Here is a 20,865-nt window from a genome sequence, read left to right as displayed (position 1 = left end):
ACAGAGCTTGCAGTCACTATATTAAGCCACCCTGGGTTGTATAATGGAGACATCTGAAATCCCTTTGAAAGTCTCCTCTCTGACTATATTTCTGGGTTTTCAAACTTCCAGTGTGAACCTGAGAAAGTCATTTAATCTCTCTCTCTGTTCTTACCCTTGTCTTTACTCGAGGAGAGTAATACCCCTCTTTTCTGTGTTATGAGATGTAACTCATGAATATTTATCAGTGTCTTTGTGGAGAGTATAATTTTTGAAACTGCGAATTGGAAACCTGCTGGAGTTTCTGTAGCTCAGTATAGGAGGCATTCTTGAAATGTATCTCATCAGTTCCTTGTGTGGAGTAACATTTATTTAACTTTGGTATGTAGAGAGAAAGTGCTATTGTGCTTTCTTCCCAAAACAGTGTCTGCAGTCCCAGGCTGACAAGCTGTGACTGGCATGCAATGGGAGCACAAAGTCATGGACAGATGACTGGCTGGCACAGCTGGCAGTGCTTGCTGTTGTCGCCCAGCTGCTCATGGCACCCTTCTACTACAGATGTAGTTGTGGGCTCTACTACACCTCCCTTGTCTTCAATTTGACCTAGGAGATACAGTGCAAGCTTTCTGCAGGGCTGACACTACTGTTCTGCACTTTGCAGAGTTGTTCCTCTTGCTGTTTAGATCTGGCACACCCTTTGCATGAACCTGAATGTATAACTGAGGGCTGAATAAAGCCAGTAAAAAGCTCTACATTATTCTGAGTTGTTGGGTTGGATGTGAAGATGAGAAACTGAGAAAGCAGATGAGAACTGAGACCCTTTTTGCACAATTAATGACACACTAGGTGAAGAAAAAACCTACAGGAAAGCTGTAGAATGGAGATTATCACCATGTTGTGTTGGTTCAATAAACACTTATGTGTAGATTAAATTGTCTTTTCCTAGGTATGAAGAGAGAAACCTGAGATGCTGTGTGTAAAGCAGGTTCTGAATGTCAACAAGATCTTACATGTGCTGTCTGCAGTCTTGGTCTTGACCCATGTAGATATCTACATAGACCTAATTTGGGCTTTTTAGTGTCCAAGGATTCTTTACATTCACTTGGAAATTAGTGGGACAAGCATTGATTTTGCTTTTCTATAATTCTATTGTAGATATGTGATTGAAATTAATTCCAAATTATTTTAGATGTGTAAGCAAAGCATGATCAGTTAAAGTATGAGAGTTTATCTGAGAGCTCTCAAGCAGACAGTAGCTTCTGCTTTTTGTATTTTCACTTAGTGCTAAGCGTGCTTTTTTCTGATTTCGTGAGCTTTCTGAGGACGCCTTTGTGAACCAGTCTTGCCACCCTGTTCTTCTCTGTAAGCTACTTTCACAGTAATTTAGTATACCTGTGTTAATCCAATCCATCTCTAATGCTATAATACTGCTAACAAACGGCAACGTTATTCACAGGTCTACCCAGTCCATTTCATACCATTTGAAAAGAGACGCAGTAAGCATGAGACCAAATCCTGCTGTCTTTATTCATAAAGCTATACCCATTCAGTCGAACAGGATAATATGCAGGATTAAGGTGAGTGGAGTTTTTACCCTTTCTATATCAAGGCCTCCTGAGGATGCTGTGTTTAATTGTATTTGATAATCTTCTCGTTTATTTGCCATTTCACACCACCTGAAACTGCAGCTGCCTGTCAGGAATTGAGTTAGTCTGAGCTTCAGCTATCTCATAGGTAGCTTAGCACACTAAAGCATTGGCTCCTCCAGAGAGCCCTTAGGGAGAAGATCTCATTTAGCAGAAAATTATAATTGGGTTTTCCAAATGGTTCTGGAATTGTCACTATATATTTGAATAGGGTGATGTATTTTAAAAGCCTCTGCAAGTGTGTAACTAAGCAGGCTGTGCTTTTAAGGATGAATTAGGCTCCTAGGTTACCCCAGTTCCTGGTTCCTATAAAGATGATTACTGGGAAAACATGCAAGTGTGAGATAAGCATTCTACCATAGAGGAGCAGGGAGGTTTCAATACGAGGGTTTTGGGAGAGATGTTTACTTTCTGTGCTAGAGAGGGATCACTGTGGAGTCCTCCACAGCAGTGTTGAGAAGAGGAGCTGGTGTCTGTATAAGCATGGCCTGTGAGTCATGGGCTCCCTAACAGCGACTGGAATTGTACCTGCAGTCAGAATAGGACTCTAAAATACTGTAATATATATATTATATGTACATAATAAAATCCTGGGACTTGGGGAAAATGTGGTAGAAGAAATGAAGATTTGCTGACCTTCTGTTTTGATGAACTCTCTGCGAACTCAGGCTAGAAGAACTGCAAATATCAACACCCGTGGGTATATAGACTTACGTTTTTTAAGAAAGGGGAGGCATTGCTTGATATTGTGGAAAAGTCTGACACTGAGATTTGAGCTTGAGTATTTTCTGCAATATGTTCTCAGTTGAAAGTTTCTCTTAAACTACAATGATCATGCTAGCTTTGTTCCATCAGATTTTTCTTGTGTGTTGAGAAACACGTGTCTACTCAAAGCATGCTCTTTGCCTATTGCTGTGTAGTCCTACGGTAACTGAATTTTAGTTGTATTGTGCCCATTAAAACCCTAAGCACACAACTATATTCTGCGGTCTAACTTCTATCTTCCATTTACTTTGGCTAGTCTTTTGAACTAAAGGATGTTCATCTTCTCTGGGTAATGGTCACAATAGTGCTCAGCATCGACATTTTAAGTGTTCGAATGGCTGGAAATTAGAGGAACACAGGTTAACCTTCCATAAAAGAATCTGCTCAGTCTTCTTAAAAGTTAAACAGTATTCTGGTAAAGAAGCTTCATCCAAATATTCTTATAAAGATCCTATTGTGAGATGACAGTATTTTTTTTTTCCTTCTCTCTTAAAAAACACTGAAGAAAATAATCTTTTCCCTGCTTTGAACATTTCTCTGTACAGAAGCACTGTTCTATTTACTGGAAGTGGTTGAAGCTTCTCAGCTGTTAGAATCCTTAGCTAATCTGAGCACAGCTAGAGATGGCAACAAAATTGCTTAGTACAGGATTATAGAAGGCAGGACCTTGCTTGTTCTCATTTTGAATCTTTGAATGTCTTGCAGTGTTGCTCTTGTTAGTCATTCCTCATCATGTGAACACCACAGTCCTCATGCTACAAGACATTGTAACTTTCTGCTTCCATCTACCTGATGCTCACTTGTCTTTCCAGGTGACAGGTGGAGTATTTTATATCCATTTGTCACAGTTGAAGAAGCCTAAGCTACAGTCAAAGCAGGGAAGATGCAGGCTCCCTCATCAAAGCTGATCTCCACTCAGCTGTGTTGGAGTAACAGAATAACTTCATTAAAATGTGTTTAATTACAGTGTAAAGATTTACATGTGTTTATTTTTCAGTATAGGCACTGACTTTGAAATTAAACTCTACTTGGTCAACAGTGGTTTTGTCTCGGATAAAAGCTGTTATTGGTAATAGACCAGGCTTATTGAATAAAGTCAGGGCTTGATCTAAAGCACCTCTTTAACAACATACTTCTTGCTTAAGATGAAGTTTCTGTGGCAATGGGCTCTTACACTGTGAATCATATGCAGTAAAGATGGCAGCTAAACGAGGGAATAAGTACATATCTACACTTGCACTAAAATAATTATATTTGTTTTAGGAAATCTGTATGCAAATCGCCATCAGGACATAGCTCCCTACTACATAGATAGCGAGGACATGTGTTGGTAAAGGAATTGATGCCATGACCTGGTCCTTGGTCCTCCAGATGTTTTTGATGGAAGAGTTTTTCTCCCTGCAGTGAAGTGAACAGATGTTCCAGTACAAAATTATCTAGTTTTTCAGCAGCATTGGACCCTTTTCATATTATGGCAAATTAAAGGGAAGATCTTGAGAGTAGCTTTGGTACCACGGGCCTCCCTGAAGAATGCAGAATTTTGAATTGGTACACAAATCTCACTCTGTGCTTCAGTGGCAGGGTAGGTGAGTGGGGAAGGAGGAAAACTGCAGGAGCAGGCTGTATTACAGATATTTTTCTTTCCTGTCTGCATGGAGGTGTCCTGAGAAACAACCTTAAATTGTTTGTGGAATTGTGGAGTCAGGAAACATTTTGATTAAAGAACTTCCGTTGAAATTTTCCTGGACTCTTGTTGCTGCTGTTAATGTTTAAACTGAAACATTTTGGGTTCAGGAGAGGTCCAAAAGAACAGACACAGAGGTCTTAAAGGATCTTACCGTGACTTGGCAAGATGTCCTGCCAACTCATCTACCTTTGCAGCTGTTCTGTCAGGCTACAATTGAAATATGTGGCCTCTGGAAGTCTTGGGGCTTCTGGAAGTGTAGGTTTTGAGTTTTGGTTTGGCTTGGGTTTTTTGGGGGCCAAGGAGAAGGGTATGCCAGGCTCTGAATTGGAGCAAAATAAAATTTCACAATATTAAGTCCTCTGTGAAGTGGAATCAGCTTTTTCCTCTCAAATGCTGTCATGTTATGTTCTATGGAGCAAAGAGGACTGCCCATGTGGATTAGAGCCATATTTCTCCTCACATCTGGTTTTGAGCTAAGCTGAAGGATAAAGGGACTATGAGTAGAGGCCATGGCCCCTTCTCTTTATCTTGCAATATACAATTCTGAGCCTGCTGAGGCAGTCTTTGCAGAAGTCTATGTGCGAAAGTAGTCCTGCTGGTGAATATGTACATGCTTCAGTGTTCCTTGCATGTTCGGGGCCTTGATTAGACTGGGAAAGCACACAGATAACTGACTGCAGATCATGAATAACAGTAAGAAAGGGAACAACAGAAAGTACATCTGCTTGAATGCCCTAATCAGAGCTTTGAAGAAGAAATTTGAGCCAGCTGTAGCCATTTTTGAAGGATAAGTTCACTTTAAAAAGAATGACCATAAAATGTCACCTAAAACAACCCAAAAGCTTTCTCACCTGTTGGGTTGTTATAATTCTTGTTGCTGTCCTATGCAGTTAGAGGAGTTAATGATTATTCAGGATTTAAGATTAGAAATGACAGTACTTTCTTCTCAGTTGTTGGATTCTTTAGACTGTGCAAACCCAGGTGTTCAAGAGGATAGCGTGTTAAAACAGCAGCAGTACCATGTATTTCTTTGCAATCACAATGATCAGTGAAATTAATTTTTTTTTTTTTTCTTCTTCCCTACCCCTCTCTTGAGATTGCCTTTCTGGTTCTCTTATGCCTTCCCTACGTAAAATCAAACCATTTCAGAATGCTGCTGCCCATCTCCTTGTGAACACAGACACGTCACCACCTTTAAAAATATTATGGCAACAGAGTTGACAAATAGGACTTTAAGAAAAGTATCCTTTTCAGCTGCATGTTGCCACAGGTCCCTGTCCTCCTACCTGCTACAGTGTAATCTCGTAACAGGTAGTACATACAACCTTGTTCTGTGCAATCCCTTTTACAACTTTTATAGGTGTCCCTTATTCATTTTAAGGGAAACTGCTGTATCCAGTCTCCTGCATAATCCAGGTCATGAAGTTTCACCCTTTACTCTTTATGTATGAAGTTCTTATTCCCCTGTTTGGGAAGTAACCTTCATCATTCCTCTACCAGGATGCAGTGAATACCAGTAACGGAGGATCTACTCTAATATTAGTGGTGATGGTGTTATGTTCCAGCTCTTCATTAATATTATCATCTTCTCTTGTCAGTGAGTACAATCCAAGCAGGAAGAAACAAAACAAAACAAAAAAAGCACTACTCTTTCTAGTAATGTTTCTCCCCGCTTCTAGCTGCTAAAGCAGTTTTCCGGATGGAAAAGTGTTCTTAAGACAGTTAAGGGGAACACAGCTTGATGAATTTGTAGATATGCAATGTTCAATAAGGTGTATCACGATCCACCATGTTAAAAGATTTACAGGTTTAAGAAAATGTTTTTGTATGGGTTGTAATCTCTTTTGGCACCTTGGCAAATGAAAGAGGAGGGTCAGTTGGATGGAACAGGTAATGTGTTTTGGAGGAAGGTGACATCACAGTAGAAACAGGAGAGTTGCTGTCCTCATGCATGAGTTGATGTATCTCTTCAAAGTTTGGCACTGACTTACACAGCTTTTTGGCCAGAAAACCCAGATTTACCACTCTTTCCACAAGGTTTCAGCCATTGTCTTACCAATGAGAGAATGAGATAAAATGGGTTGTAATCTCACCAAAGTTATGGAATGAACATCCCCTTTTAACTGTTACAGCAGCTGCTGTGTAATTTCCCATCCCCTCCAAGGAAAAAGAAAAAATCTCATCCTCTCAGACACCGAATTTTCTTATTTATAACTTTTGTTATGGATTATGGTGGCCTTTTTTTTTTATCCCAAGTACAAGGAAAAAGAATTGAAATACTTCAGCTGCATGCTGCTATGCTACTTCCGAGAAATTTAGATACTATATTTTCCTGGAAAGAAGTAATATAGCACTGAGCATGTTGTGCTATGCATGTCCGTGGCCTCTAGTTGCAAAATCTTTCCCTAAGTACTGTAGAAATGCAAAATAGTCTATATTGGATTTTTACATTGTTTCTTTCTTCCCAGTAGAAGAAAGAAGATTTTAAATAAAGTCTGGAGATACACGGTTAAGGGTTCATAGTATATATGCTCCCTGCACAAATTCTGGCACATGGCCTCCCTGTCCCCATTCTGAGGGAGACAGGTTTCATGGAATCATAGAATAGTTTGGGTTGGAAGGGACCTTCACAGGTCATCTAGTTGAACCCTCCTGCAATGAGCAGGGACACCTTCAACTAGATCAGATTGCTCAGAGCCCCGTTCAGCCTGGTCTTGAATGTCTCCAGGGATTGGGACTACACTTCCGGGAAAGAACTCAAGTTAAATAAAAGGATTCTCCTATCAGAGTTTATATGTCTCCTTGACCTCATGAAAGCCCTAACTGGGGAGGCAGGCAAAATAAGTTTAGTTTGTTCTTTTGTAAGGTGTTGTACTAATATAGTGATAGACAGGCACCACTACCGTTGGCTTGCCCTGTAAATGGGCAAGATGGACAGAAGGAAGAAAGAGAAACAAGCAGAGAGGTACAGGAATTCACTCAAGTTTGCACAGCCTGTCCAATGACTACTGTGATTCCTAGGCCTGTCTGTAGCTTGTGTTGCCTCCTGCAGCAGCATGTGCCCCAATTTACAAGTGTTCACACATAGCAAACCAGGAAACCAAATAATTCTGCAGATGCTGTTCTGTCTTCTCAAAGTATTATTGGAATGGTGCATGTCTGTGGTAGGAGGTGTTCTGAAGGCGAGGTGACTGTTCTGCAGCCATGTTTCTATTTATATATGCTTGACATTCCCAATATGCAGGTGTTCATGGACATTCTACTCTGTAAAGACATGGGTCCTAATAAAATGTACCAATTATTATTATTTTATTGGAATATTTCCCAAAAGCTTTAAAGGTGGTGTTACAGAAGAACGTTAGAAGCCCGTGCAAGCTGTTTGTGCAGACTGCCCAAAGGTTTTCAAGGCAGAGCTCAAGTACATTGGTACAGGCTTAAACAGAGGCAGTGATTCCAGGTGAGGCCCCCTCTACATTCAGTTCAGGTGGCTTTTGCTTACCCCAGTTATATAGAGCAGATTTATGGTCATGAATCTTGCTCTTAGTTTCCACACTGGAAGAAGCTGCTTGGTCATTATTTCTAATATTATTTTTTTTCATGGAATTGGCATGGGATGATGCTAGATGATGATAAAGCAAACATAGAAGCATAATTACAAATGGCAAAGGTGAAAGTCCACAAGGATCCCCTTCTGGAAATATTCAGAGTGGCAATGTAGATCATATTCTTTATTGTATGTGATGATCCCCACTTAAGGTTCAGGCCCGCTTTTGAAAAACTCTATACCATTGTATTTTCTCATATGTTCTGTCAGTTAGGAACTTGGGGTTTTTTGTGTGTTTGTTTTTAAAGAAGAAGGGAAAGAAAAAAAAAAAAAAGGTGTGCTTGCTAGAAGCATGACACCTGATGTGAAGAATCTTTAACTTTTGGTTGCATGCGACCCTTGGAGTATAGAAGGGCATATATTATAGACATTGTGATATTTGGATCTAAGTGACTTCCTTTCCTGAGTGCCATACAGGTAGTGTTAGTTCTGTACCGATTATAAATGCATAGAATCAGGGAAGATAAAAAGGCACAAGTGTAGTGATTTCTGTAAGAGTAACTTCACAGATGCAGTTAACATGATATTTATAATAAATGCTAAAGAGCAAGTCACCAACGCAACTGGAGTATTTTGTTGAGTTAGCAAACCTTTTTATTACACGCTGACTTTTTAAAAATTGAGATATTTAATTTTTAGCCATTTCTAGTGAATTCCTTCATGAAAAATATACATTTTGGACAATTCATCCCATGATATCCCACGATAAATTGTAGCATGATTTCATGAAATGCAATGACAAGGACAATTACGAAAGATTTCAAACAAAATAGTAAGAAGGCTTAGCTTTATTTTCCACCTAGGGCAAAACTCATACTTACAGAGTCTCTGAAAATAAGAGCCTCTCCAGAAAAATCGACGAGTGGTGTTAACAGAGTAAAGATGATCCTACCAGCGGATATAGTTATTGAGATACTGGTCGCTCTGCTACAGCGTGGCATAAACCTCGCTAGGTGGAGCTCTAAGGTACCAGGTAATCCCTCTGGGGACCTACATGGGAGTAACGCTCATGGTCTCCATGGGAAGACTCGGGCATGGAATTCACAACCGCATCTCCGCGTATTCACACAAAAATAAGGGGCTGGAATTAAAATAATAATACCCCTGCCCCACCCCTAAAGGATTAAGGACGGGAATGCTCAAAGCAGAGGTGTAAACATTCAGAAAGCAAACAGCTTTTGCACTGTGCACAAGTTTAGTTTTATGAGGGGAAGACAGTGGCATGTACTTTTATTTACCAAGTAGCCAGGCTGAGCAACTTTTCTCAACGTTTCCTTCCTATCTCCTCAGGCTTAAAGATACTTAATGGTGCTACTCTCTGGCCCAGTGTATTGTACTGAAACATGCATACATTTGGGAGGAACTTGACAAAAAGAAGCATCTAAGGCTGTGGTGGAGTGTATTTATTATCCGGATGACAAGTGGATGTCGCATACAATAGACAGCCTCGCTGGGGAATTAAGAGGAGTTAGAACCTAAAGTAGCAAAGCATTTCAGTAGGGAGGGGTCTGTGAAAGAAACAAAGGTGTAAAGTGAATAGGGGTGCAAAGTCCTAATGAGGGATGTCTGCAAGCTGTTTCAGTCCTTTAAAAACAGTCTAGAAGACGCCAGGGTCAAGAAGTTTGCCTCTAAGGGGGCAAATTTCTCATGTTCGGGTTTAAAACCGAAAGATTTTCTCCTTCGTGGTGGTGGTGACAATGACACTCAGAAACACATGGCTGCAGCAAGGGGCAGTTACAGCTTCCCTGATGATTTTGGGGGGAGCGTCTCACCCGGGCCAGGGCCACACGGGTCACCTGCGAAGTCGCAGCGTGGCTTGGAGGAGAAGAGCTGGGGGAAGGCTGGCCGGCTGGAGAGGGACAAGCGCCTCTGCAAGCAAAATCCTCAAAACGCTAGAGAAACCCAGCGGCTGGTAATGACCTGAGGCGAGTGGGAACGGCAGCGCTAGGAGTTAGGCGAGGCTCAGAGGAAGGCGGGGGGGAGGGGGGGGCGACTTTTCTTTTAGTCTGAGTCCAGGAAGGGGGGAAAATCCCTCTCAGCTGTTGTCAAGGAGATGGGCGGCCGGGTTGGCCGGACTGTCTGCTTTCAGAGCCTGCAGCTCGGGGGGAGCCGTTTCCCCGCGGCTCCGTGCGAGGGGCAGGGGACTGTGCCCCCCAAAGAACCACTCCCAGCTGCGGGCGGGGGCACAACCCGGGGGGGGAAGGCACTAACGGTCCACCCGCGCGCCCCGGCCCCTGCGTGGAACAAACCTGAGGGCTCGCGCAACTGGGTACGTCGGAGGTCGAAGCCCGGTAACGGCTTCAACGGCTTTCTGCGGGCTTCCTACCTGTTGGGAGACGGGAGCGGCAGCTTGCGGTGGCGCGGGCATCGCGCCGGTAAGCACCGCGCTGAGCCTGACTAGCAGACATCTCTCGGGGGTGGGGAGGAGTTCCACCGCTTCGCCGACCACCCCCCACCACCGGCGACGGCGGCGGGGCTCAGGGGCAGTCCCGGGGGCAGGAGGAGCGGCCCGGCCCGCCCCGGCCCGCCCCGGTGGCCGGCACCGCCCCCGCCGCGGGAGCCCCGGCGAATCAGCGGGGCGCTGTCAGGGCGTCAGCGCCGGCGGCTCCGCGCGCCCGGCCCCGAGCGCGTCCCTTATCGCAGACAGGCACCGGGGGCCGGGGATCGCATCATTATCATGGGCACTGTTTGCTTTTCGCGGCGCTGCTGTTTGCTTTTCGCTCTCGCCTGGGCCGGCAGGTTGGCGGGAGGCAGCGGGGGCGCAGGTAAGAGGGGGCTCCGCCGCCGTGCCGCCTTCCCCAAGGCGCGGGCGGCGCGGAGCCGTGGCCCCGGGGGGACCGTGTATGTCCGCTTTCCTCTCCCTGGTGTAAGGTGTTGAGGGGGAGGTCACTTCTTGTTGCGAGTAGTGCCGGGCGTGTTGGAAGTTGTGGTGGGGAGGCGTTTTCTCGCGTGTTTGACACTGCCGGAGCCAAGGGACGTCTGGAGGGAGAGACTGGGAAGAAAAAGTTACTTTAAGTGCCTACGTGATAAATCTGTGCTGAACCCTAGAGACTCTACAGGGGAAGCGTTGTCTATTGTATCTTCACAGGTTTTCCCTGTCTGCGCATTAGCCCAAAGACCTGCTGTTTCCTAACAGCCGCGCTCGTATCTGTTTCATAGCAGTAATGATATTAAGTCTTTGCTCCGGTGTTAAAAAAAAATAGGCACCGAAACCGCTCTCCCCCCCCACCCCCAACTGCATAGGAACGTTGTAAGCCCAGAGTAATTCCTTTAAGATGTGTGTGCAGTCTCTGAAGTTGTGCTAGAATAAATCGTTTAAGGTGAAGTAGGAGAGCGGGGGTGGGCCGAAAAATCCCTTTCCGTCAGATGGCAAGAGTTTAAGCGCAACAAAATGAACGAAGTCAGCGTAGAAGTTCTTAAAGTCCAAGAAATGCAATGTGAGATGTGGAGCAGAGCAGGGGCTCATATTTGGTTTTGCCCTTTCATTTGACTCATTGGCATTCACGCCTGACTCCCAGGCATCCTCTGGTTGCTGTGAAATGTTCCCCTTGGCTCAATGCAGTTTGAATTTTTGACGGCATTATAAAGAGTCCAGCTGTCACTTTTGCTGATCTTGATGGGAGATGGGTGCCGGTTTAATGAGTCAAAAGTATGAACGAAAGCATAAAAAAAAAAAAAAAGGAAAGAAAAGACACAAAAAAAACCCCCTTCTTTTCTTTTCGTGCTTGACTGGATCTGTGTCTGATCTGGGCAACACCCTCGGACCCCCTCAGCTAATTCACGTAAATCATAGCTAGATCTGAACCGGTTCAGCGGTTAAAATAAACGAATGGACAAGAGATAAGTATACAAATTACAGCAGCTCTGCGTTTCTCCAGAAAATACAATGCTTTGCTGTTGGGAAGGGGCAAGTGTTCCTTTTTTTCTTAAAAAAAAAACAAAACCAAAACATAATAACAACAATACCGAGTGCAGGCAGTTCTCTTGCTAGGAGCCCTGAGGTGCCCCGCGGGGCCGTTCCTGGTCTGCACATCTCAGAGAAGTTCTGTGTGCCGTGCCACAATATCTGATCATTCTCCCCTCTCTAAGTAGCCCCCTCCCGTCCCCGGTGACTTTGAAGGATCCGTGTTTTATCACTGGAGATGGCTTGATTGAGCACTTCTGAAACAATTCGCGTGAGAGTTTTAAGCTAACAATAAAAGTGTTTTCACTTTAGTGCACCTTTTTTGAGGATCTGTTAATCTAATTGGCATGAAACCAGCTGCGCATGTCTCTCGCTGGATGCCCTCCTCCCTCCATCCGCAGCACCTCTCCTTCCTCGACACTTCCCTAAAAACGAAGAGGGGAGGCTGTACCCTGTGCAGCTCGGCTGGTTGTTACCCTGCTGCTCACCCGCCCCCCCAGGGCTGGGCGCTCCCCTGCCTGCCTTTCTACTCCCGGGAGCCCCAGCTGTGGCTCTCGCCTGCCTGACATGCTGAGGGAATCCCCGTGAGGTGCGTTACTGACACGGCGGCCCCGGCTGACAGCGGCGGCCCGGCCCGGCCGGTCTCCCCGAGGCAGCGCCGGTCTCTGACGGCGGCGACATCGCCTCCTCCCGCGGCGGCCCCGCCGCCCCGGCCCCTCGCGTAGGGCGCTGCGAGTGACGGGGTGGCCGGGGACCGTCTGTGGGGAGAGCGGGGGGCAGGGCATGTTAGGCAGGGCTTTAAATGTTCCCCTGTTAACAGCACACCCCATCCTTGAATGGGTCGGAGCTTTTAATTTTCTTTCCCCTTCTATGTTCACTTCATTAACATTCCCACGACTACCAAATCTCGACTCTCTCTCATCCTCCTCCCTCCCCCATCTTCTTTAAATCCGAGGGAGAAAACGAATGCCCGTCACTGAAATGTTTGTAAAGGCTTCCTACCCTGAAAACAAGAAAAGAAGTCTGTGTCCCCCCTTTCAGAGTCCGTTTCACTAGTGAGGCACCCACCCGAGCAGGGGCTGGGAAGGCTGCTGGGACCTTTCCCTTCTAAATGGGTTTTAGTCCATGTAGATGATGCGGGTTGCTTTTCATCGTGCTAACTTACGGAGTTTCATATGGTCTTTTTTTTTTTTTTCCTTTTTTCTTAATAAAAAGGATTAATGTGGTTTCACTGTTCAAATATTTCTTTTTCTCATTCCCCCACCAGCATAGTTTATTTAAACTAGTGTAAATTAAGAAGATCTCTGTGCTAGAACATGTAAATAGACTTTTTTTTTCCTCTTATAGGTCATTTAAGCACTCTTTTGTTTTATGAAGATGTGAGTCCAGACCTATACAGCTGATGCTAATTTCTCATATGTCTAATGATTTCCTAATGCAGAAGCTTGGTGAAGCAGTGCTTATAAATGACTTCAGAAGAATAACACATTGGTTGAAGTTATTTGACCTTAGATGTTCCCATTTCCAGGATGACACTCAGAAAGCAAGCCAGCAAACAGCTTCTTAAGGGGGAGTATTTCTCCTTCGTGGTTTTCTGTGTCTCAGGTCTCCCTTCTTATCTGTCCCCTTGGGGTTCGTTCTGTGCTTGCAGATGTTGACGAGTGTGCAGAAGCTACGGATGACTGTCACATCGATGCAATTTGCCAAAACACACCAAAATCCTACAAATGCATCTGCAAGCCAGGCTATAAAGGCGAAGGGAAACAATGTGAAGGTAAGGACAGCTCGGCTCCTCTCCTTTCTCCCCTCCCTTCTCTTATTTGTTTGCTCTGTAAAAGCTTTTGTAAACAGCTGAATTCCTGAAACGATTAATGCAGATTTACAGCTGCTTACCCTCAAATCTCGGTGTTTATTGGCAAGCATCCCCCTGCTGCTTTTGCTAATTGTCCGGCATCACAAACATCGTGTCCGCCAGCCCACTTTTAGCAATAAAAATAAATAATATTTTAAAAAGGGTGGGCGCGTTCCCCTCCTGGGTAGCACCAGCTTGGCCCGGGCAGCGCTGGGCCCGCTGCCGCCGGCGCTCGAAGTGCCGCGCCGAGCACGTGGGCCTGCCCGGGGCGCGGTCGCCGGGCCGGGGCTTCGGTTCACTCCCGCCGGGGAGGAAGGGTGAGCTGGCCGCGGTGGGGAGCCGGGGTGGCCGTCTCTCCCAGCCGCAGGCGTCCGGTGAGGCCAGCCAGCGGGGCTGCGGGGAACTGGGGCCGCCTCACTGCACCGCCGCCCGCCCTGCGGCCTCCTCAGCCTGGCCCAGCACGGTGTTGCGGCCTGTCTCGGTCACTCTCCTCGAGTCCCTCTGAGGCGCAGGGAAACTTGCATCTTCCACCTGGCTAAGGTGTGATTAACTGTCACTCTTCTCACCCAGTGAGAGCCTCATTCCTCCTGATCTGGTTGTAGTAGGGGTTGTTTTGTGTCGACTCAAACAGGACACTGGAGCTCGCTTCTTTCACCCTGCGAACCTGTCATGATCATGTATTTTTAGTATGTGAAACACAATTTGAAAAGGAACTAGTTCAGGTTAATGTACTTACACAGACTTTAAAAAGTTGGTTTGCTTCTGTATGTCCTTACATCAATCCTTGTACTTGAAAAAGAGCTAGCATGTTTTATTAGCCACTCTGTACACTCATATTTCAGGTTTTATGAACTCTGTCTTGTTCTCTGGTGAAAAGACCTAATATTGTAATCGCAGCAGAATACCTTAAAAATATAAGATACAAGGTGGGTGTGTGGGGGGAATGTTTGTTTGTTTCTACCTACTTGTAGATGCCTAGCAGCTACAAAAATTCTAAGTCTCTTTCTCCAGCAGACTGAAACTTTTTCAAAATGTATATGGCCAGTCCATTAGAAAGATTAAAGACCTAGAAATGACTTTGCTGAAGTCTACAAAAATTTGAAACCACATATTATTCTCCATGGACTTCCGAAGTGTTTGTTCAAGTGCCCTCATAAAGCATTTTTGTGGTTGTCATATTTTTCTGTATTGGGCTTAACATTGACAGAGACAAATTCCTACTGTCCACCTCTTGGTGCTCTTGCATCTCTGAGCTGCTGTTTAGAAGCCAGATTCTCTTTCTTGCAAACAATAATCATTCAGCACCACTTTTTCCTCTTATTCATCCCTTCCAGGGAAAGAGTTTTGTGCAGATAAAATGTACTCAAGGCCACAGCTGTGGAGGTTGCAGCATTCTCAGAAATGGATACTTCTTCTTGTATTGGTTTTCCATCTCAAAAGCTTCCTTAAGCTTTAGCTACTACTGTTTTAGCTGTTGAGCTCTATTTAATGGTAGATCTGGCTGATACTCATGATTTTAGATTACTTATGTAGTACATTTTCATTTGATGTCAAAGTACTTTGAAACTTTGTTACTGACATTATGTACCTTCAGTGGCAGGCAGATGTCATTATGTCCTTTTTATAAGTGAGCAAACTCAAACCTATCGAGGTGAAGGAGGGGTCATACACAGTGCAGACTTAAGGTATGTCTCAGGTCTGCTGCTCACATAGAGTGGCTTGATTTTGCATCTTGAGGTCAAGTATTCAAAACCTACAGAAATAAGCAGACTGGCAGTATTGATTGGTATTTAATATTCTGTCATTAAGACAACACCAGTAATCAGCCATTAAAATTATCTTTTCAGATAAAAGGGACTGTGCTTGTAATAACAAAGATGAAATACACTGAGTGGTTTTTGTTGTGCCAAAACCAAAGCAGGGTCATGAAGCAATTCTGGATATTTATAGCTGAGCGTTTCTAAATAAGCTTTTTGATCGCTGAAACTAGTTACTGATGAGAAGAGGATGTCTTGTGCAGAGATAATGTGCCTATTTAACCAAGTTTGTAGTAATCTACTGGTATTGCTTCATGTCTAAAGAACATTCCTTACATCATGACTAACTCCCTTATAATACAGGCTCTTATATACAGCCAGATTTTACTTAACAAGCAGAATTGCAACTTATCTAGTGCAGTGAGCTTAAAGAAATTATATGATCAAATTTATTCTATTTAATTTTAGTGAGCTGCCAGTTTAGATTATACTGAGGCATTACAATTAATTTAGAAAGGTGTGCATGTTAATTTACTTTAAACATCAGTCTTAAGTTTTACTTTTGTTCACTTAAAATCCATTTTGAAAGAAAGGGATAGGGTATGGGAACTAACGTGATTTGAATGATTCTTAAGTTTTATAAAAGTGACAGAGAACATATTTGTACAGATATATCCAGTACGTGAATATGTATTTTGTGTACTTTTGCATATGTATTTATAGTGTTTTATTCAAAGAAAATGAATATTTTAAAGAATGGGTTCTTTAGACTAATGCAGGAGATGTGGAGCCCAGTCACTTGTGCAGGATTTTGTGCATATTTTGGTGTTCTGACCTAAAGGGCGGGGAGAAATACATGCAACAGAAACACTCCTTAAGGGACTTGTGGAGAGCTCTAGCAGCAATTATACTAAAATGAAACATTTTCTTGACAGTCTGTTAAATGCCTTTAGCAGGGAATTTGTTTCTGAACTTTCCTTTTCTCCCAAAATGTCTTTTGGACTGGATTGCTCCAGAGTTTCTAAGGATTTGGGATCACTTCAGAGTTTGCAGATCTTTTTTCTTTATTTTTTCCTTCTGATTAGCCTTCTTACCTGAACCAACTGACCTGTTTTTTTCCACAGAGCACAGTTGTTTCTCCAGACAGAACAACTGCTCATTCTTCAGGTGTCTTGTCTCTTGCTTTTCTCTCTAGATTTCAGTTTAACTTTTTTTCAACCACCCAGCCCCTGTGCTTTGTCAAGCCACATGGTCAGCATTGCCATGATGGTATTTCCCCATATCACATATTATACCAATATGTTTTGACCACAAATTCTCTAGCTGGTATTTTCATAGGACAGAATAATATGTCTGACCCTGGTAATCTTTAAAAAAATATTTGCTTTCAATAGTCCATTTCTATTCAACATACAAAACATATTAATTGATAACTAATTCAGTTGTCCTGGCAGACCTACTATTACTTAGGAAGTCTTCCCTGTTGTGATTTTAGTCAATTACTCAAATGCAGTGGCCTGCATTCAGCTGCAAGCATGCTTTTTCATGCTCCCTAGGTCTTTGTTCTTGCCTTCTCTGCATTGATTTTTGGTCTCCCCACAGGTTGATATCTCAATAAAACTGTTAGCTGGAAAATTGTGTCAAAGCAATAGAGATTCCAGAGGGTTCAAAAGGATTCCAGGTCGTGAGGTTCCCCTAGGCCTCGACAGGGTCGTCTTTGTCCCCAATACCAAATGCCGCATGTTTGCTCTTGTACTCTGTCGTTGAACAGTTTATAAAGGGTTTAGCTCTTAAACCTAAGGGTTGGAGGTTTTTGCCCGTGTTAGTTCTCAGGCTTTTCCAAACCCTCGTGCCATTAATGGTTAAAATACTCTGTATAATTTCTGGTTGCTGTTTATATGTGCCAGTTTTATATCCAGTTAGTGTGTTAGCTTTATTCTCTGTTTTAAGCATTTTTTTCCTTCAGCCTACTGTTTATCCCCAATGTGACTGTGATTTCAGTGAGTTCTTCTAGCTGTAGTTTCTTTTTCTTTTGGATGATACCGTATGTGTAGGATTCTTTCTCTACAGTATACAGAGGATGTGATTTTTCCTTAAGAGATGTTCACTGGGACCTGTTGCTTCTAGGTTGCAAAACTCTGCTCCAAGATTTCCCATATTGAATAAGATTTCCCTCTTGGTGTGTGTTTTCTACTGTCTTTCATAGTATTTGTGTAACTATTCTTCAGTTCTTTTAATAATTGGTTTCATACAGTTGTTACGTTTCTTGAACTCTGTACAGAAGAGAAATGCTCAAAACTTTTAGATGTATCTTTTTTTTTTTTTAGTTCTTGCTGTGTAACTTCATAATGCTGTTGATGGACTTTGCGCTGAGAGCAACATACACGTGCTGTGGCAAAGCATCCTGTCAGTCTGCCTTGAGAGGGTGATTTGCAGGTTGAAAATTTGTGCTAGCAGCAGCAGTTCTGCTTGAATACTAGTTGAGTAAGCCTGTGCAGTTGTAGCGCTGTAAGTTTGTTGTATGTTGAGGTACTTGCAGACTTTTTCCTAATGTAAGTAATCATTCTGGGTAAACAGGCAGGTGGTCATGCTGATCTGCAGAGGGGGCTGTTATTCTTGATTACCCCAGTGATAGCATCTCACTGCGTTTAGGCATGATACAATCTCAGAATAAGATAAACCATTCCTGCCTCAATCACACGTTGTATTCTGTGTATGTCCATTTGGAAACACAGACTTAACTGGCCTTATGAACACCAGTGCTCATCTAAGGGCTGCCTAGCTGAAGGAAGCTTCTGGAAAATGTACAGCCAAACAATCTAGGAAGGCATCTCATAATCTGGGGCTGATATGATGCTTGTTGCAACTTCTACCATAGTTCCTAACATTTGTCTGTGTACAGTGGATAGAAATAATATGGTATCTGGAAAAATACTTGCATGGATATACCTAGGTTTTGTTATTCCCATATGTTCTGTGATGTCTGGCTTTGTTTCTGACATGGTACATTGCTGCAGACAGAAAAGCACAGAGTATCATACAGATAATCTCTGAACTGTTAACTAAAGTTCCCTTTTCTGAATTAGGAATTCTGTTGTTGTGGAAACAACAGGATGGTGAATTTCTTACTTTGGCAAGTGTTTGAGACTCTTGTGATAGGACATGCAATTCTGTCTTCATACTGCAAGTGCAATAATGTCCTTAAGCCAAAATTTAAACTCCTCATGGTGTTTGCAACAATAGACTGAAGTATAAAATGAAAGCTCATTGCAATTACAATGAATCAGAAATGGTATAGATAACCCACTCATTATCATATTCAGTAATTCTGTGGTGTGAGGCCAAGGTTCTTATACCTGTTTGTTAGATCTGTTTTAAAAATATTTTGAACAAATATTAGCAATAAAAAAATATTATTACAGGGCTACTCTGAAACAGCAACCTGGAGCCAGCACAGGACATTTCAGCATTCTCACTTCCCAGCTCCTGGTTCAGTATCTCACACTGAAGCCTCCTTTTCTCTGCAGGGATAATTAAGTATGAGGCTTTTGGATGTCTTTGAGATGGAACAATGTTCCCAGTTCTTTTAAGAGCTTTGTGGTGTGCAGTCAATTCACTCTCAGCTGTTTTTTCTTAAGTGGACCATCTTGATCAGTGATGTTTTGTGAGAGTAGAAGAACACTGTTGGGTATCCTTTGGTTTTGGAAACTTGGGCATCTTGATGCTTGCACAACTGCAGTGGTCTCAGGCTTGTACTGTCTCTCCCACTGCTGAATAACAGAGATGCCACTGAACAAGGCAGCTTAAGTGACTTCTTCCTGATTGATGATTCTTCTAATTGCAGTAGAAGGTGGATTAATTCTCTCACGGAAGGGTCATCCTCTGGGATCTTGCAAATATTGACTCATTTCAGGCTGAATATTATCACTACATCCATAGTCGTCTTGTTATTGCTTTCAAGAAGGTGCTATGAGAAGTTGGTTTGGTCAAATCCACTATCTACTACTAATACTCCGCTACGTATCTGCCAGGGGAACAAAGGATTTTCTGAATAGCTGTGTGTTGATGTGTTGAGGTTTTTTTCCACTTAAAACACCTCAAATATCTACACTCTGTTCTGAAAAGCTGCAGGAAGACTGAATGTGAACATTTTTTCCTAAATACTGTTTCAGCCCTTTTTTTCATATCTTTATTCAAAGTTTGTTATTTTCTGTATAACCATTTTATGCCTTGATCTCAGTTTAGTGCTTGAGGCTTTGACGCTGATCTGATTGCTTTGGAACTGGATGTCCAGTAATCTTGAGGTCTGCAGTGAATATTAGGTAATGAAGCTGCTGTGCTTTCTATTTTTACAGTTATAATACCTTAATAGATTACATTAATGTCATGTTTTGAATTTTATGTCACCCTTCCTTAATGGCTGTGTTCTGGATGAGATCTGTTGCTACAGGTCTGTGATGCTAGTTTTGTCCTGTTGGCTGCAGCAGCCCAGCTGAGCACAGAGGAGGAGATACTCTGCAACCTTCCAGTTTTGTGGTGATTTTTATTTCAGGGTCAAACCTTCCTTCTAGTTTAATTCACACAGATCATAGCTTTACTCTGGGTAAGCCATTGTGCTGATTTCCTGAAAGTAGCTTCCAGAAGCTGTACATACCATGAAAAAACGCGGAAGGTAGAATATAAAGTAGCTGCTTCAATTTAAGCTCGTAACTTTTTATTTTTTTCCTCTCTCTCTCTGTAAATCCTACTTATTTGATTGGGTAAATTCCGCATCTTTTTTTGGTTTAGGCTGATGAAAGTGTTCCCCAGAATTCAATTCTGAGGTCTTCTCTGTGCCTTTTTTTTATATTTTCTTTTTTCGTTTTAATTGTCTGGTACCATTTAATACTTGATTCTCAGCTTGCCAGTTTTCCGAATTACTTCAGGGATGGAGTTTCTTTGGGGATGGAGAAGTAGCAAGCAAGAAAATACTCTTGAGAACATTCTGTAATAAACCAGAGTTTTATTACAGCCTAAGTGAATTAACAGATTATGATAACCTTTTCTTTTCTCCTTGCCACTTCTGTTCCTTGAATGGGGCTTTTGTTTTGGCCGGGGTTGAGCCTCAATTTGATTTGTTTATTTATTTCAGATGGCTTCATTTTCCGATGTTCAGCAGTTTATTCAGTAAAACCAGAATATTTCTTGGTTGGGATGACATGACACTTCTCACTGTTCACAGTACTATCAGTCCGCAAGTGTCACACACCCCATTGTCCTCTCCCTCTCCCCTCCCTCTCCTCTCCCCTCCCTCTCCCCTCCCTCTCCCCTCGCTCTCCCCTCCCTCTCCCCTCCCTCTCCTCTCCCCTCCCTCTCCTCTCCCCTCCCTCTCCTCTCCCCTCCCTCTCCTCTCCCTTCCCTCTCCTCTCCCTCCCCTCCCCTCCTCTCCTCTCCCCCCTGTCCTACCTTTCAGAGCTACTTTCTGGCAGCCCATGATGCTGCTTCACTGAACAGCTCCCCCGGTGGTCCAGCTTGGAAATCTTCCATTTTTCCTTAAAAAAAAAAAAAAGAACATTTGCTCCAACTTTTCTTTTTTTTTTCCCCCCCCCTTTGCTTCTTGGATACAAATATCGCTATATTTTGCATAAACAAATACCATACCACTAGAAATTTGGTCTCATTCTTCAGCAGT

At 43.1% G+C, this 20,865-nt stretch overlaps 1 protein-coding gene across 7 annotated transcripts in view; it reads left to right on the top strand.

Annotated features, from left to right (window-relative positions):
- SCUBE1 (signal peptide, CUB domain and EGF like domain containing 1) overlaps positions 1-20,865 on the top strand; it is a 248,528-nt gene that overhangs the window by 28,065 nt on the left and 199,598 nt on the right. For 4 of the 7 annotated variants that reach the window (XM_065844436.2, XM_065844429.2, XM_065844421.2 and 1 more), the window contains exons 1-2: positions 10,256-10,446; positions 13,237-13,359. In XM_065844436.2, coding sequence (XP_065700508.2) covers positions 10,359-10,446; positions 13,237-13,359 — 211 coding nt within the window. In that variant the 5' untranslated portion in view covers positions 10,256-10,358. Of the gene's footprint in view, positions 1-9,576; positions 9,594-10,255; positions 10,447-13,236; positions 13,360-20,865 lie in introns of those variants that run through there. The other 3 variants (XM_071816413.1, XM_071816410.1, XM_071816414.1) reach the window with 2 other exon arrangements.

This window comes from Patagioenas fasciata, chromosome 1, assembly GCF_037038585.1.
Source record: "Patagioenas fasciata isolate bPatFas1 chromosome 1, bPatFas1.hap1, whole genome shotgun sequence".
Taxonomy (NCBI): Eukaryota; Metazoa; Chordata; class Aves; order Columbiformes; family Columbidae; genus Patagioenas; species Patagioenas fasciata.
The sequence above is the reverse complement of the archived record's forward strand: the minus strand, read 5'-3'. Positions and strand labels throughout refer to the sequence as shown.